This window comes from Narcine bancroftii, chromosome 5 (genome assembly GCF_036971445.1).
Source record: "Narcine bancroftii isolate sNarBan1 chromosome 5, sNarBan1.hap1, whole genome shotgun sequence".
Classification (NCBI taxonomy): domain Eukaryota; kingdom Metazoa; phylum Chordata; class Chondrichthyes; order Torpediniformes; family Narcinidae; genus Narcine; species Narcine bancroftii.
Genome location: NC_091473.1, coordinates 44925002 through 44940041, shown reverse-complemented (window position 1 = coordinate 44940041; position 15040 = coordinate 44925002). Strand labels below are relative to the sequence as shown.

The window sequence follows — 15040 nt, the reverse complement described above, 5'->3', positions numbered from 1 at the left end:
GAGAGAATAGAACATGAAGTGATTTGAAAACAAGCATGAGACTTTGTAAATCAAGACACTGGTTGACACACACCCATGCTCAATATTTGCAGTGGGACTTGAATGAATAATAATTTTTAATTCAATGAGGCTGATGGAATCTCAGCTAGCTTCTCTGTGTAGGTTTGCAGGTAGCCATGACTTAGTTGCCTGCAAAATTAGATCTCCATCAATATGTTGGCATCAAGAGGTCCAAGGGATGAAATGATTGAGTTTTTAGTGCACAATGAAGGCAGCATCAGTCAGGGTAAGCAGACCTTAGAAAAATATAATTATTAATAGAGTCGCAACTGTGCTGGTTCAGGACAGAAATCTAACTTTAAAGAATGGTTTGTAAAAAGTGTTTCTTCACTTGAAAGATTTTGTGGTGTGTAAACTAAGGGAAGATGCAAATGGAGCTGGATCAAATCTTCAGAATCAGCTGCAGCCAGAGTTGGTGGTGGCAACTCCATTCTCAATATTAGGTGCAGTGCCGTCAACATTGAAGAAATTGCCCTGAGCTCCAGGGCAGGAGTGGGGACTGGCAGCGGCAGTGGGGAGGTATTGGGATTGCGGCAGCGGTGGGGAGGTGTCGGGGATTGGCAGCGGCAGTGGGGAGGTGTTGGGAATGCCGGCGGCAGTGGGGAGGCATCAGGGATCAGCAGCGGTGGGAAGATGTTGGGGTCCAGTGGCGGTGGTGGGGAAGTGTCATAGACTGGTGGCAGCAGGGGGAGGTGGCCTTCTTTTGTAAGCAGAGATCGTTTGTTTTTGGTAAGTACTAAACATTATTTCATGTAAATTTTCCACTTGTGGCATCATGTCAGTGCTCAAAAAGCCTGCCGTTGTTTGATGTTGCTTTTAACCTCTGATACAGGTTTTCTGCTGATGCTACTGTTCTGCTTAGTTCCATTGTTCCAAAATCTGAAAAAAAACCCCAAAAAACAAAAAAAAATCTGGTCCCAAGCATTTTGGATAAGGGGTCCTTGACCTGTATGTATGTATGTATGTATATACATATGTATACCTGTATATATAATATGGATATAGACATAAATATATATATATGTATATATTTAAACTGGGTGGGTTCAAGTATCAGGGAGCAACTTGCAGTCGATTGGATTTATTTCACATATCAGTAAACTATAGCCTGCTCCTGAATGACTGTGCATGCACTGATTTATTAAAGTTTCAGATATGCACTGGGCACCCAGGTCATCCTGGCTGTCCAAACAGGATAATGTTCTATTCATCAACCTTAATGTGCATGCTCTCTTTTAGATCTTGTCTCAGACCTGTCAACAGTAGATGGCTCAAATGGTTTAGATTTCAAACACTGTGTGCAGCCTTCAGAGTATGCATGTATGCCAGAGACTCTTTCATCCCCGAAACAAATGGAAACAGATGCAATTGCTGGAGCTTAGCATGAACCGCAGTGAAAGCTGAATTTAATAAGATTGTGTCCTAGATATGTATGGGGTATGTGGCAGGATACAGAAAGCGCGCGCGCACACACACACACACACACACACACACACACACACACACACACACACACACACACACACACACACACACACACACACACACACACACACACACACACACACACACACACACACACCCTGTGAGATAAAATTGCAAAGTATTCATGCAATTATTTGTCCCCATCAAACATTTCACATTTTCTGCCTCACCCCTCAGCATGGAATATCTGCCCAAAGCTGGGACTCATAATTTATATCCTCACATCAGATTTCAATAATCTTCAACTGCAATTTTAATTTAATTTAATCGGGGAAGACATTGCAATTGAACCACATCAGTTGAAGATTAGTCCCAGGAGAGGCTGAAAAAGGTAAATTATTTCCTCCTCTTTGAAGGGAAAAAGAGCTTCCATAAATCAACTGAGACATCACTACCTCAAAATGTGGCCTTGCCAGATCCCTTCATAATACCACAAACCTACTCCTATAGCATATTTTATGTCAAGGAGCATTCAGTTGCTTCCCACATGTTCTGCTCCAGGTGGGAAATTGGCTTGTAAATCCTTTACCCCTGATGGCCTATATCTTTGAAATAAAATGATCACATAGGCTGTGCTCTTCCAAAATTCTTTAGATCAGGAAAATGATTCTGCAACAGGGTTAACCTTGCCCACCCCACAGCTGGAACCACCACATAACAGCCATTATAATTTCAGTAAGTCATAATGAACAGGAAAGATTTGCAACTAAGCTTTGCTCTAATTTATTTGTCCATACTCCACAGACAAGAATGCCCTTATAATGTAACAGCTTCATTTGCAGAGATGTGAATGGAAGTTGTCACAGCATTTCTCATGCTGTGGTCCACAGGCCTCAAGTGGTCCATCCACGGCAATGGAAAACATTGCTGATAATAATAGACAAGTAATTTATAAAATAAGATCGGAAATTTGATAGCAAGAAAACAAGCTTGTTAACAATCCACAATCCAGCACAATAATCGCTTCTCTATATTAATGTTGAGTTAGAAGTAACATAACTTCTAAATAAATATCTTTCATTGAAGACGAGAGACACTCAACTAACAATAATGGCTGATACACCAGTGTAGCAAAACTCATTTCACATGGTATGCATAATTCTTGAACACACACACACGTGCGTACACTTACTATATGATGATTACATAAGAAAATGGATTTGAGTCTGATCTTATTGAATGTCAGAATGAACAGAAATGGCCATTTGTTCTATTCCTGCTTCTATTCCCTATGTTTTGATCATCATTTCATATCTGGAAAGGTGGGTGATTTCCGGCTTCCTCTGCTAACCACTAACTTAGAGTAAAAAATCATTCCCAAATATCGTGGCGTGTTGTTTTGCAGTGCATGACAGTTCCTTTTGAAAGTGGTGGCGATAATTCACAGGCTGATTTCAACCTGCCAATATCAAAAGCAGTAGCATGACAAAATAGAAAACTCCCAGACCTTAATGACAGACTTTGAGCGGGAGAGACAGCCACAAACCGATCATTTCTTTCTGAGACATAGCACGTTGAAAAGCATGTTTCAATCAAACTAACTGGAAGATGTGGGTTGAAATTATGAACTTACAAGGACATCAGACAGCCCATTAAATAATGTTTCTCCTGTAGGTGGACCACGTACTTGTTACATTGTAAGGCTCTATTTTCAAGTTGGGATTTGATATTCTATTGAACTCTTGGATGGCACGATAAGACAAGGTGGGATTGGGCAACATGGTGACACAGTTGGACAGCAGGTGGCATGGAAAGATGGCAAAGTGGGGCATCAGGATGACAGAGTGGGACAGCAGGATAGCAAGGAGGAACAGCAGGGTGGCATGGTGGGACTGCAGGCTGGCACAGTGGGACATCAGGGTGGCACAGTGGGACAGCAGGGACAACAGGGTGGCATGGTGGGAGAGCAGGGTAGCATGGTGGCATGGTGGGACAGCAGGGTGGCACAGTGGGACAGCAGGGAGGCACAATGGGACAGCAGGGTGGCACAATGGGACGGCAGGGTGTCACAGTGGGACAGCAGGTTGGCACAGTGGGACAGTATGGTGGGACAGCAAGGTGGCACAGTGGGACAGCTCATAGAGCAGCTGCCTCACAGCTCTGGTGAACCAGGTTCAATCCAGACTGAATATGCTGTCACTGTTCCCATAGGCTTATGGGTTTCCCTCAGGTGCTCTAGTTTGCTCCTACATCACACAGATGCCAATTGTAAATTGCCCCTCATGTGCAGATAAGTGGTGGAATCTAGGTGGTGCTGATGTAATTACTGTGAATGTGGGGAGAATAAAATGGGTCGAGGGAGGATTTGTGTAAAAACATCTGATTAAAGCCCAGTGAAGACTCAGTGAATCAAAGAACCTGTTTCTAGGCTGTAAGGCATCATAAATTGTATTGTATTCTGTATCACATTAACAACTGGAATTTGTTTATATATAAAATGTTGAAAATCAGAAGATTTGGAAGAAACTTGCCAATGACTGAATCAAGCAGAGAGATAATTGCCTCATTTAACATTCCCAAGTTTCCTATGGCATGCCGAAGCCTGTCTGAGTGCAGGGAACTTCTGCTTCTGATTAGTTTCCAAAGGATGCAGCAGTTAAGCCTGCTGCACTACTCATGAAAACTCCCTCCAGAGCATCAACAGGCCACCTGGCATAATGCCAAAGGAAATCTGCATCATCGTTCTCAGTGAAGAAAAATTGACAATTTCCCAGGGGTGAGTGCTTTGCAAGAGAGCTGAATCATTTATTGAGTACATATTGTGCACAGTAATTTTGGTTTACTTTAGGCACACTGGCTCATTGAGCTCGGGGAAAATCCTGCTTTATGAGCAATATAATAAGTGGTGTCGTCATCTGCCTTTGCTGGTGGATGTCCCAACACAATTTCAAAGATGTACAGATGAGTTTTCTTTGGTATTCTGGGAAACATATATCCCATTAAAACAGATTTAACAAGCGACGATCACCTACTGTGAATTGGTTGTTTCAAATTTTACAGTTGCATTGGTTCTGAAGGTCTATGGGATGTGGATGAGGTGAGGTCTTGAAAGGTTCTGCACAAACACACAATCATTCTTCAACAAAGCCAAATTGCAACACAAGTGAAATAAAAGCTTGAAGCAGGCACAGAAGGGCACCTAATGAAGGTTTGTGCTGTTGAATCGATCTATTCGCTCCTACTGTGCTGTGATTGGTAGCTGAGTGTGGGAGTGGGGGGGACCTGAAAGAGAGGACTCAGGCAGTGAACGAGGGCAAGAGGTTGAGGGACAGAGCATTGACAGAAGTGTTTGCAGTTACATCCATGTCTAGTGTGTGTGTGTGTGTGTGTGTGTGTGTGTGTGTGTGTGTGTGTGTGTGTGTGTGTGTGTGTGTGTGTGTGTCTGTGTGTGTCTGTGTGTGTGTCTGTGTGTGTCTGTGTGTGTGTGTGTGCGCGCACCGCGCGCCTGCTCTGAGTTTGTGCAGCAGAGCCTTGTCTTGATCTTGGACCAAGACCTCACTCAAGGGTAGCTGGTTGACAATGGCCATCACATCTCAAAATCTTCCACTTCTCAAAATGAGGTGAAAACACACCACCCTCAACAACATGGTCTGCCTGAGAAGGAAGGAGATGCTGTGCAGAAGAAATGGGAAGTGAGTATGCAGCTGGCTCCTCCAACTCACTGAATTGCTGGTGAGACCACCAAAGGATGCAAGAGGTCAAATCCTGATACTCCCCTGTTTTGTTAGTCTGGCTTACTGGAATAAGACATCAAGCATCAAGTTATTGGAAAAGGCCTGTTGATATTCAGGAAGAATATAGTTATCATTATCAATTTTATAAATGCAGCAGCAAATTGGTTTGTGCCAAGCATCCATGGATAATAGCATTTAATCTGCTGGAAGAACCCAGTGGGTCGAGCAGTCTGCAAGTCCTGATGAAAGGTTCAGTCCCTGCAACATCAATAGTTCTTTTATCTCCAACTAATGCTGATCTACCCGCTGGGTCTCTCCAGCATATTGTGCGTTGCTCCAGATTCTGGTGATTGCAGCCTCCTGTGTGTCTCCATCATGGCTAACAGCACTGAATCAAGTTGAAGACCATGGACATCATGTGGCAAGTGGGATTTGTGTGGAAGGGTACAATGGGGGACATGGGCATGGCAGGCAGAAATGCCTGTTACTGTGCTGTGGGACTCAATGAATTCCTCCTCCTTTTCTCATATCTCCTTGTCCAATCCAAAGTACTTTGTATAACACCATGTTGGCAGTTTCCAGTAATGGAGTAGCCTATACCCATGCCCTCGATTAGCTGACAGATTCATCAAACACAGGTAAGTATCCCAGCTTCAGAACACTTGACACTGACCAATTTTTCAGAAAAAAATTCAGTCTCTGGAAGCACACAGTTCTGAAAAGGGCCCTTCGCCCACAGAGCCTCAGTCCACCCTCATCCCTCCATTCATTCTAATCCTTCATTAGTTCCATTCTTTTATTTTCTCCATACCCCCATCAATGCCTTCCAGATTCTACTATTTGCCTACATACCAGGGAATAATTAACAGTGATCAATTAACCAACCAACCAACAGAGAACTGGGATGTGGTAGAAATCCGTAGCAACCTGGAGAAACCCACTCAATCACAGAGTGATCATGCATACTCCACACATAAGACAAGGTGGCATGGGGCAACATGGTGACACAGTTGGACAGCAGGCAGCATGGCAGGATGGCAAAGTGGGGCATCAGGATGACAGAGTGGGACAGCAGGATAGCAAGGAGGGACAGCAGGGTGGCATGGTGGGACTGCAGGCTGGCACAGTGGGACATCAGGGTGGATCAGTGGCACTGCAAGGTGGTATGGATAGGACAGCAGGGTGGCACAGTGGGACAGCAGGGACAACAGGGTGGCATGGTGGGAGATCAGGGTAGCATGGTGGCATGGTGGGACAGCAGGGTGGCATGGTGGGACAGCAGGGTGGCACGGTGGGACAGCAGGGTGGCACGGTGGGACAGCAGGGAGGCACGATGGGACGGCAGGGTGGCTCGATGGGACGGCAGGGTGTCACAGTGGGACAGTAGGGTGGCACAGTGGGACAGCATGGTGGGACAGCAAGGTGGCAGAGTGGGACAGCTCATAGAGCAGCTGCCTCACAGCTCTGGTGAACCAGGTTCAATCCAGACCGAATGCACTGAAAGGGCCTCCACACACAGGTCCTTGGAGCTGTGAGTTTATGGCTTAATGAGCTTTAACTGCTTTAAGCATTCAAGTCTTGTGTTGCTGGAGTCATTTTGAGACTAAGATAAATGAGAAGACTACACTGGACTAATTGTTTTCAAAAGGTTTGCTTCCTGAAAAAAAATGGGGATTATGATACGAAGCTTCAAGCTGAACACTAAGATAATTTCAGATTTCCGTAGGAAGCTGCAGAAATTTTCAATTAACTTTTATTGAATTTAGCACATTTAATCGCAAAATGATGCTGACACATTGCATTAGTTCAACTGACCTAAAAATTGTTTTGTTACTGATTTTCGTTAATACTCAGAGCCTGATGCCTCTCATGACAGTGTCAACAATAGTCACCAGCACAGATTCCACTTCCCCTGATACCGCTTTTCACAATATGTAGCACGATCAATGACCACTCACAGACACTAAGTAAGGGCCAAAGGTTTTATTGATATAAAGATCCAAGCATGCCTCAGCATGCTACTGGCTCAAGTCCAAGGGCAGGTATGGGGGAGGAGATTAGGGCCCTTGGCCTGTATTAGAGGTCTTAGGGCCACCGGTTCCGCAGGCAGGCCAACCCGCCCAGCTCAGTGGGGAACGTGCCTGCAATACCATTTTCTACCACACAAGGTCCTGGTGAAACCGTTCACCATGTTTGTCACTGACTGCACCAAGATCAGCAGGGAAGAAGTCCAAGTGTGAATGCAGAACATGAATATTCAATAGCATGACGCATTTCATGGTTTTGTATGCTTGTCAATCAGCTGAATGGTGCTTTATAGTTGCCAAGAAAATTCTCAACAACATCCTTAAATGCCTTCCAAGCAAGCCCAGGCCTTAGACAACATTTGCGTAGTACCCGGACTGAGTGCATGCCCAGGAATGCTTTGACTGACCAAAACCGCTTGCTTTGTGGGAAGTACACTAGAGGACATAAAATATGTCAGGAAATAACAAACAATAGATTATATCTAAAGAACACTATGTGATAGGAATACTTTAAGGTGATTTTCGCAGTCCAAAATCCATAAAATACACACAAAAATGTCAGGAAGCAAAATCTTCATTGTACAGAGCCATCAGAACAGCTGAGATGAGATCACAGAAAAGTTCACTGTACAAGTCCAAGCCGGTTATGTCTTCCACACCCCAAGGGTAAAACCAGCTCAGTGAAGTTGTAAGGGTGCAGAGGTTCACCAGGAAACAGGCTAGACTTTGGGGGTCAGCAATGATGTCAACTCTCTTCAGCTAGTTTCAACTTTCTGCTCTCAGCCTACTTCAACTCAGACAATGGACGCTGTGCGAAAGGGTGATGCAGGAAGATAACAACAACTTTCTTCTACATTCTCCAGCCACAGTACTCCAGGGGCGTCATGATTGGGCAACTGCACCCACGCATTCACAAACCCAGCTGTCCTGCCCATAGCCTAGCATTAGTAATAGGACATGCCTGGTAATGGTTCAAGCTCTTCTCACTCCAGTAACCACAATGTGTTCCACTGATTTGAATGAAGCTAGTCCATTATGACATCACCCCAACAGCATCACAATATCATGTCGTGTGGATAACTTCTCGTCTCATCAAAAGTCCAGAAAGTTTCTGGGCATGCTATTCTCACTAGCTTGTAAAATCCTGGAGGAGATCAATTACACAACCATTTCCTTTGACAACCTGAAATTCTCCAAAAAATGTCTCATGAGTTTTCACCACTCTGCATTTCTCTCCAAACCCTTCTGTTCTTCCACCACTATACTCCTCCTTTAACATGCTGCTTAAAACCTGCTTTAGTTCATTTGCCTAATGTGGCTTGGTAAAATTTTGTATGATAATTGCAAAATGCTCAGATTTTTTTTCTGTTTTAAGCAGAAGCTAAACACATTCATTTTGGTGGCAATTTCCAATGGTCTTACATTTCAACCAGATTGCTTGGACATTAACTGTTTCTCCAATCCTGACCTAATGTGTCAATGTACTTTTATGTGGGATTTCTACAATAATCCACTGTTCATGGTGAGCTTCACAATTCTCAGGTTCTGTGATGCATAAGCAAGTCAGATCAAAGTCTCCAGAATTTGATGACTCTTGTACACCAATGCTCTCCTATTGTCACTCTCAGGACAAGTGTACAGCACATTGCGGAGCATTACGTTGCAACCCAGCAAGTCCATTAATGACAGCTGGTGGGACAGCTGCCGATACCTCATTTGGTTTCCTAAGGCAGCAACAGTCAATCCTCCCTCACCAGACCTCACAATAAATAACGAGGCCTTGTGACAGGGCACTAGAATTGGAGATCCATGGGAAACAGCTGAGTCTGTGGAGTGTAACGAAGGAGAAGCAGACTGAGACTAATTTTTCCTCCTTTTCTGTCACCCACTGACTACCCTCGAATGCAAAATATCACCCACCACCTGCTTAATTCCCAAACTAGATGTTTATCTCAAAGCAAAACACTGCAGATGCTGGCGATCCGAAATAAGAACCGGAATACAAAACTGATCGGCTAGAATCAGTGGAGAGAGAAAAGTTGTGTTCACATTGCAGATTGAAGGTGCTTTTACAGAACTGGGCAGTTTCAATGCAAACAGGAAAAGCTGGTTTCCTGAACTTGTTAAGAATTAAATTTGAAGTGATGCAGTGTGACAGGGAAGATGAGATTCTGTCCCGCAAGTTTACTTCAGGCATCGCTCATGTCATCAATCTATGTTTGGTTTGCCAGGAAGACTACACTGGACTAAATGTTTTCAAAAGGTTTGCTTCCTGAAAAAAAATGGGGATTATAAAATGAAATAAACTGAACTGGAGGATTGCCAGTTCACCTGCAAAGGATGTTGGGATCCCTGAGAGGTGGGAAAGTGAGAAGAAAAGGTGTGGCATATCCTGCAACTAGATGGGAAGGTGCAGTGAGAAGGGGATTGGATCTTGGAGATGTGGAAGCACTTCTGTGGTGGAGATGCAGAAGATTGAACCAGGGAGTCATGGAGGAATGCAATGCACAAAACTGCTGGAGAAACTCAGCAGGTCACACGTTTCCAGAGAGTAGTAAAGGATAACTAACATTTTGGGCCTGAGCCCAAACATTGGTTACCCTTTACTTCCTATAGATGCTGCATGACCTGCTGAGTTTCTATAGCACTTCAGTGTATTCCACTACAACCCTAGTATCTGCAGGCTTTCCTGTTTAAGTCCTGGAGGGAATGGCCTCTTTGGAATACTGAAAGGAGGGGAGAGTACAGGAAGTGTCTGGCAGTGGTGCCTTGCTGAAGGTGGTGGAAATCAAAGAGCACGGATCCATTGAACATGGTAGTTGGACCTGTAGAAGGTGAAGCCCAGAGGAATGCTGTCCTTGAACTGGCTGATGGGATAAGGGGTGAAAGCAAAAGTGTAGGAAGTGGACCAGACACAGTTCAGCTACAGGAGAGGGTGTCCATGCTTAAGAGTAAAGGAAGCCATCTCAAAATGGACTGGTGTGAAAAGTCTCATCATCATCTGATGGAGCTGGTGAAACTCAGAGAATGAAATGGAGTCCATAAAGGAAGCAAAATGGGAGCTTTTTCTTTACCTATTGCACACAGTCACTTAGCAATGCAAAGCTTAGCGCATGTTTCAGTGTTGCAGGACAACAGGCAAGGTGCCTCGTCTAATTCCCTAAGCTCGAAGCAGGTCTGAGAAGTGAACTGCACTGCTGCCAACAAGAAGAGAGCAACACTTATTCCCTTGAAGATTTGGCATGAACTGGGCAAGTTTTTCAACTTTATTCAAAAAGCCTTCGAGCGAGAGTACAGGCAGGGTGGGTGTGCAGGCTACAATGATTCTTTGATAAGGATCTCATCACCACACAGCCAAACATAAATTTCATCATTAACTTCATAGGCGCTTCAAAACGTGTGGACAATTGGACTATACTAATTTGTGTCAAGATAGAGATGCCCACACTCAACAAGTCAAAAATATTTAAGGAGTTTGCCACATTGAAGTGAGCTCCAAAAGTTATTGTACACTGGTGCCATTATGTCGTCATCAGCTCATTAGGTTCTGTGTCAGAAGGTTAAGGTAAGGCCACTCCAGAAACAAAAATCTTTGCTGAACGTCCAAATTAGTCCAATTGCCCAGGGCCTTTATCAGAAGAGAACTGATCCCGGAGGGGTAGGGTAGGTGTGATTTCTTTCAGAGAACTGAAAATCTATCTGCCCACTTCACGGATGGAAAGGATTTCCTGACAACCTCTGAGGAGAGTTGTGCTTGCTGATATTTATTCCTTAATTAACATCACAATAAAAAAATTACCCAGTCACTAGAAGAAGGCTATTTGTAGAACTTTCTAATGGCACATCTTCAGGCATCTGCTTAGAACAGAGATGTGGGGGGAAATTTCTTTAGCAAGAGGGTGGTAAATCTGTGGAGTTTGTTGCCACAGACAGTTGTGGAGTCCATTATTGGGTGTATTTAAGACAGCAATTGATAAATTTCTGATTAGCCAGGGCATCAAAGATTATGGGGAGGGAGCTGGGCAGTGGGGCTGATTAAGAAAACAGGTCACCTCATGATTAAATAGTGAGACAGACTTGATGGGCTGAATAGCCTATTTTTGCTCCTATGTCTTCTATGGTCTGAAATCAAGTACAATATTATTTGAATTACAACTATCTTTCATGTGCTTAATTCGCTGAGGCATCCCACAGTCTAAAAATACCAAATAAATCAGTGTATTTTTCTCTCCTTATGCTTTAAATAATCTACAGTTTAGTTGCAATGTTGTGAATTAAGCTGTTAGCCTTTCAGTTTTGGGGACTGAAGCAAGCACACATTTGGATGTGTGGTCCATTGAGCTGCATACCATCATTTCCCCGTTGGACTCCAAATTCAAACTCTCGCCTCAGACTTCCACGTGTTGGACAATCTCAAACCCCATTTGCTGCAGGAATGAAGGCCAAATAATATACTGATGAATGAGCCATGTCATTCAGAATCTGTAACATGGGAAGTGAGAGGTATCACAGAATGCCAAAAGGTTGTCACGAAACTAGATTTTTCAGATGATAATGAAGGAGAGCTACGTTGCATTTGATCTGTCAATGGTTGGAGTGGGAGGTCTCAGACTCTCTGACAGGGGTGGTTCATCACTGTAACCTTGTTGAATTGCTGCTGAATCTTTTACAGAACAATTACTCAGACTCACTTGAGTCTGGCACTGAACAGGCCATGCTGAGGCTGACATCAAATTCACAAAGGAACACAGCTCTCTCATCCAGCCCCATCAATCTTCACTTGCCATGTACACAATCCATTTGTTACACAAAAATATGAACAATGCCATTAATCACACAGAATAAGAACAAGGTGAGCACATGTTATAAAAGTTAAGTAATGTCACGAACATGCTTCAGATTTTTATCATCTGTGGCTGCAAAGCACAAGTATTCCCGAAATGACACACTGTTCCCACTTGCCTTCCATTCCCCTATCCCCATCCATGGTCACTCACCAATCATCGCTGAGGCTATTCGCTGTTGAGGGTCATAAGGACACTTGCCTTTGCCACATTCTGTCTGCTCATGGTACAGCATGAGCTGCTCATCCTGCAATGGTGGATAAAGGGAGGAAGGGAAGGGAGGCAGAAGGAATGCACAGAGTCAGTCACTGCAACAGATTCAGCATCAATGAGCTATTCAGCATGCTCGCCTCCCAGTCCCCAGCTGCAACCCCACCTCCTCCCTGCCAAGCATCCTCACAAATCTGGTGGAGAGGGATTCAGCTGCCAAGTTCAAACAGAGTCCAATGACATTTTCAAAGGCGGAACAAGGCACTTGCACCATGTAAGAATGGAAGTGATACAAAGTCCCAAGATGCTTCATCCTGTGTAAATGGAAGCAGGTTGACAGCAAAAGCAAAGTTCACATTTATTGTCAGAGTACATAAAATGACATCATATACAACCCTGAGATCCTTTTTCCTGCAGGCCAGGCAGAATTTTTACTTATCCATGGTGCAAAAACCCATACTCAAGAAAAGAAATGTAAATAAACTGACAAGCTAAGAGCATTAGGATAATTGGTCAAAGGTTTGGTAAAAGAGGTGGTTCAAAGGAGTGTTTTGAAAGAGAGAGTAGGTGATGTTCCTGGAAAGCAATTCCATTCTACGTCTTGTACTTTGAACAGCTGAAGGTGTGGTGATGGGAAAGTATTTCAGCTTCAGAATTGTGTCTCCGTAATGGGCCATCAATTTCAAATGTTAATTTTACTTCTCTCTCTACAAACGCTGGCTGTCCTGATGAGCATCAGTGCTGAAGGTGGCACGGTTAGCATAGCAATTAGCACAACGCTGTTACAGCGCCAGCGACCGGGTTTCAAATCCAGCGCTGTCTGTAAGGAGTTTGTAAGTTCTCCCCTTGTCTACGTGGGTTTCATCTGAGTGAACTGGTTTCCTCCCACCCTTCAAAACATATGGGAGTTGTAAGTTAATTGGGTGAAATTGAGTGGCACAGGCTTATGGGCTGGAAGGGCCTGTTACCGTTCTGCGTGTCTAAATTTAAAATTTAAATTCAGCAGAGGAGTTGCAGACTGTGTGGGAGCTGCGGACCGGTGCAAGGCACCAGAAGCGGGGAACACCCCCTGCTGAGAAGGATAATCAGAGGAGATAACCCTACAGGGAATTTGACCAAGACACTGAGCCAGCAAGGGGCTTAACAGAGACTGTGGGCGACCTGCAATCAGGGTACCCAGATGGGCTGTGGGCTGCTGAAGACTGGCTCATTGCAACTAGGTATCACACATGGGATTTGAGAAGGTGCTGAGGGCAAGGACTCCCGAAGGGCCTCAGATGGTGAAGGCTTCCTGATTGTGTTGGAGGTTTGGGTCTGGAGTTTGGTTTTCCGATGAATCAGAATCCGATGAAGTCTATGCAACTGCAGTGGCTGCCTGAGTGTTGGTGGGGAATCCATGGATACTCAATGACTCTATCTCTTTTGCTTTCTTTCTCTTGTAATATAAGGGGAGCCAGGCGACACTAATGGCAACTCCTTGTCTGCCTTATGGAAGGCAGAAGGCAATTTTGTGTAATGTTACATGTTCTGTTGTTCTGTACTATTATGTGACAATAAAGGAATCTTTAATCTTGAATCTCCAGCATATTATCTTTACATTGCAGTCAACACTTTTCTACAGAAAGACCAGGTTTAGTCATGCATTTGGCATATTGTTTAGTGTTCAGCTCCCTGAAAATCAAGCTGATTCTGGTCCCCTGTACATCCCTAAAACCCTGCTTGCCATGTTGCTGTGCTTTCAGCATGCTGGACCCAAAGCTACGGAATTCTCACCATGAATCTCTCAACTTTCTTCCACCGCACTGAATCCTACTCGGACCCCTCTCAGAGACAGAAAGAAGAGGACCAACACCTAATATTCTGTCTTTGCACTATCCAACCAAATGGCATAAACCTCAACTTCTCTAGTTTCTACTAGCCTATTTGCTTGTGTGTCCTCCCTCCCTTATTCACTTATTACCTCCTGTCTGTGGGACTGTGTTCCTTCCTCTGCCTCTGCCAACTACCCCCCCCCAACTATTTTGATCGAGCACCTGCCTACATTTTGCTCATACCTCAAGCCCAAAACACCTTAGTTATGTGTCTTTAGCCCCTTTCACACTTGACAATGATCCCAAGAATCGAACGCCAATCAGCCTTTAAAATGGCATATAAAAGCAAAATTCGCTCAAAGCTGGTATCAGATGACATTATCTCATGCTGAGGATTGCCAGCCTTGACCCCTAGTACATTCCCCAGCATCTGCAGACGCCGGCGTTAAGATCAGGCAAGTGTGAAACGGGCAATTGCATTGCAGGCACTTCCTATTAAAGGTAGAACAGACCAAACACCGGGATTAGACCCTTGCAAATGTGAAAGCGTTCAGTGTCCCAGTCAGGAGTGTTCTAGTGTGATAGGCCAAACCCCCATTCCTATCCCAGGACACTGAATGGCCAATTTACTGGGATGCAAGTGTGAAAGGAGCTTTTATCCTTGCTGTAAAAGTACAATGTTTGACCTGCTGAGTTTCTCCAGCATTGTGTTTTTACTTTAAGCATGGTGTCTACAGACCATGTTTTATCACGGAATACTGTGATGTTGTTATTCCCACACCACAGGAAGGATATGTATGCAGAAGATGCAGAGGAGATTCCCAGCTTGTTGACCAAGATGGTGGAGTGATTCAGATTTCAGAAGAGACTGGATAGGCTGGCTTTATTTCCCATGAATTGGGGGAGGCTGAAGGAGGACCTGATGAGAG

General features: G+C 44.3%; 1 protein-coding gene and 1 long non-coding RNA gene across 11 annotated transcripts in view; both read right to left on the bottom strand.

Moving 5' to 3' along the window:
• The window catches only part of sema3h (sema domain, immunoglobulin domain (Ig), short basic domain, secreted, (semaphorin) 3H), a 329841-nt gene that overhangs the window by 171804 nt on the left and 142997 nt on the right, over nt 1-15040 (bottom strand). For all 10 annotated transcript variants that reach the window (XM_069937305.1, XM_069937308.1, XM_069937306.1 and 7 more), the window contains one exon: nt 12244-12337. In XM_069937305.1, the coding sequence (XP_069793406.1) occupies nt 12244-12337 (94 nt within the window). The remainder of the gene's footprint in view (nt 1-12243; nt 12338-15040) is intronic.
• Nucleotides 2253-3492, bottom strand: LOC138763338 (uncharacterized). The gene is made up of 2 exons (XR_011357496.1): nt 3119-3492; nt 2253-2412 (listed from the first exon to the last, which is right to left on the bottom strand). It is a non-coding gene; the product is annotated as an uncharacterized lncRNA (long non-coding RNA).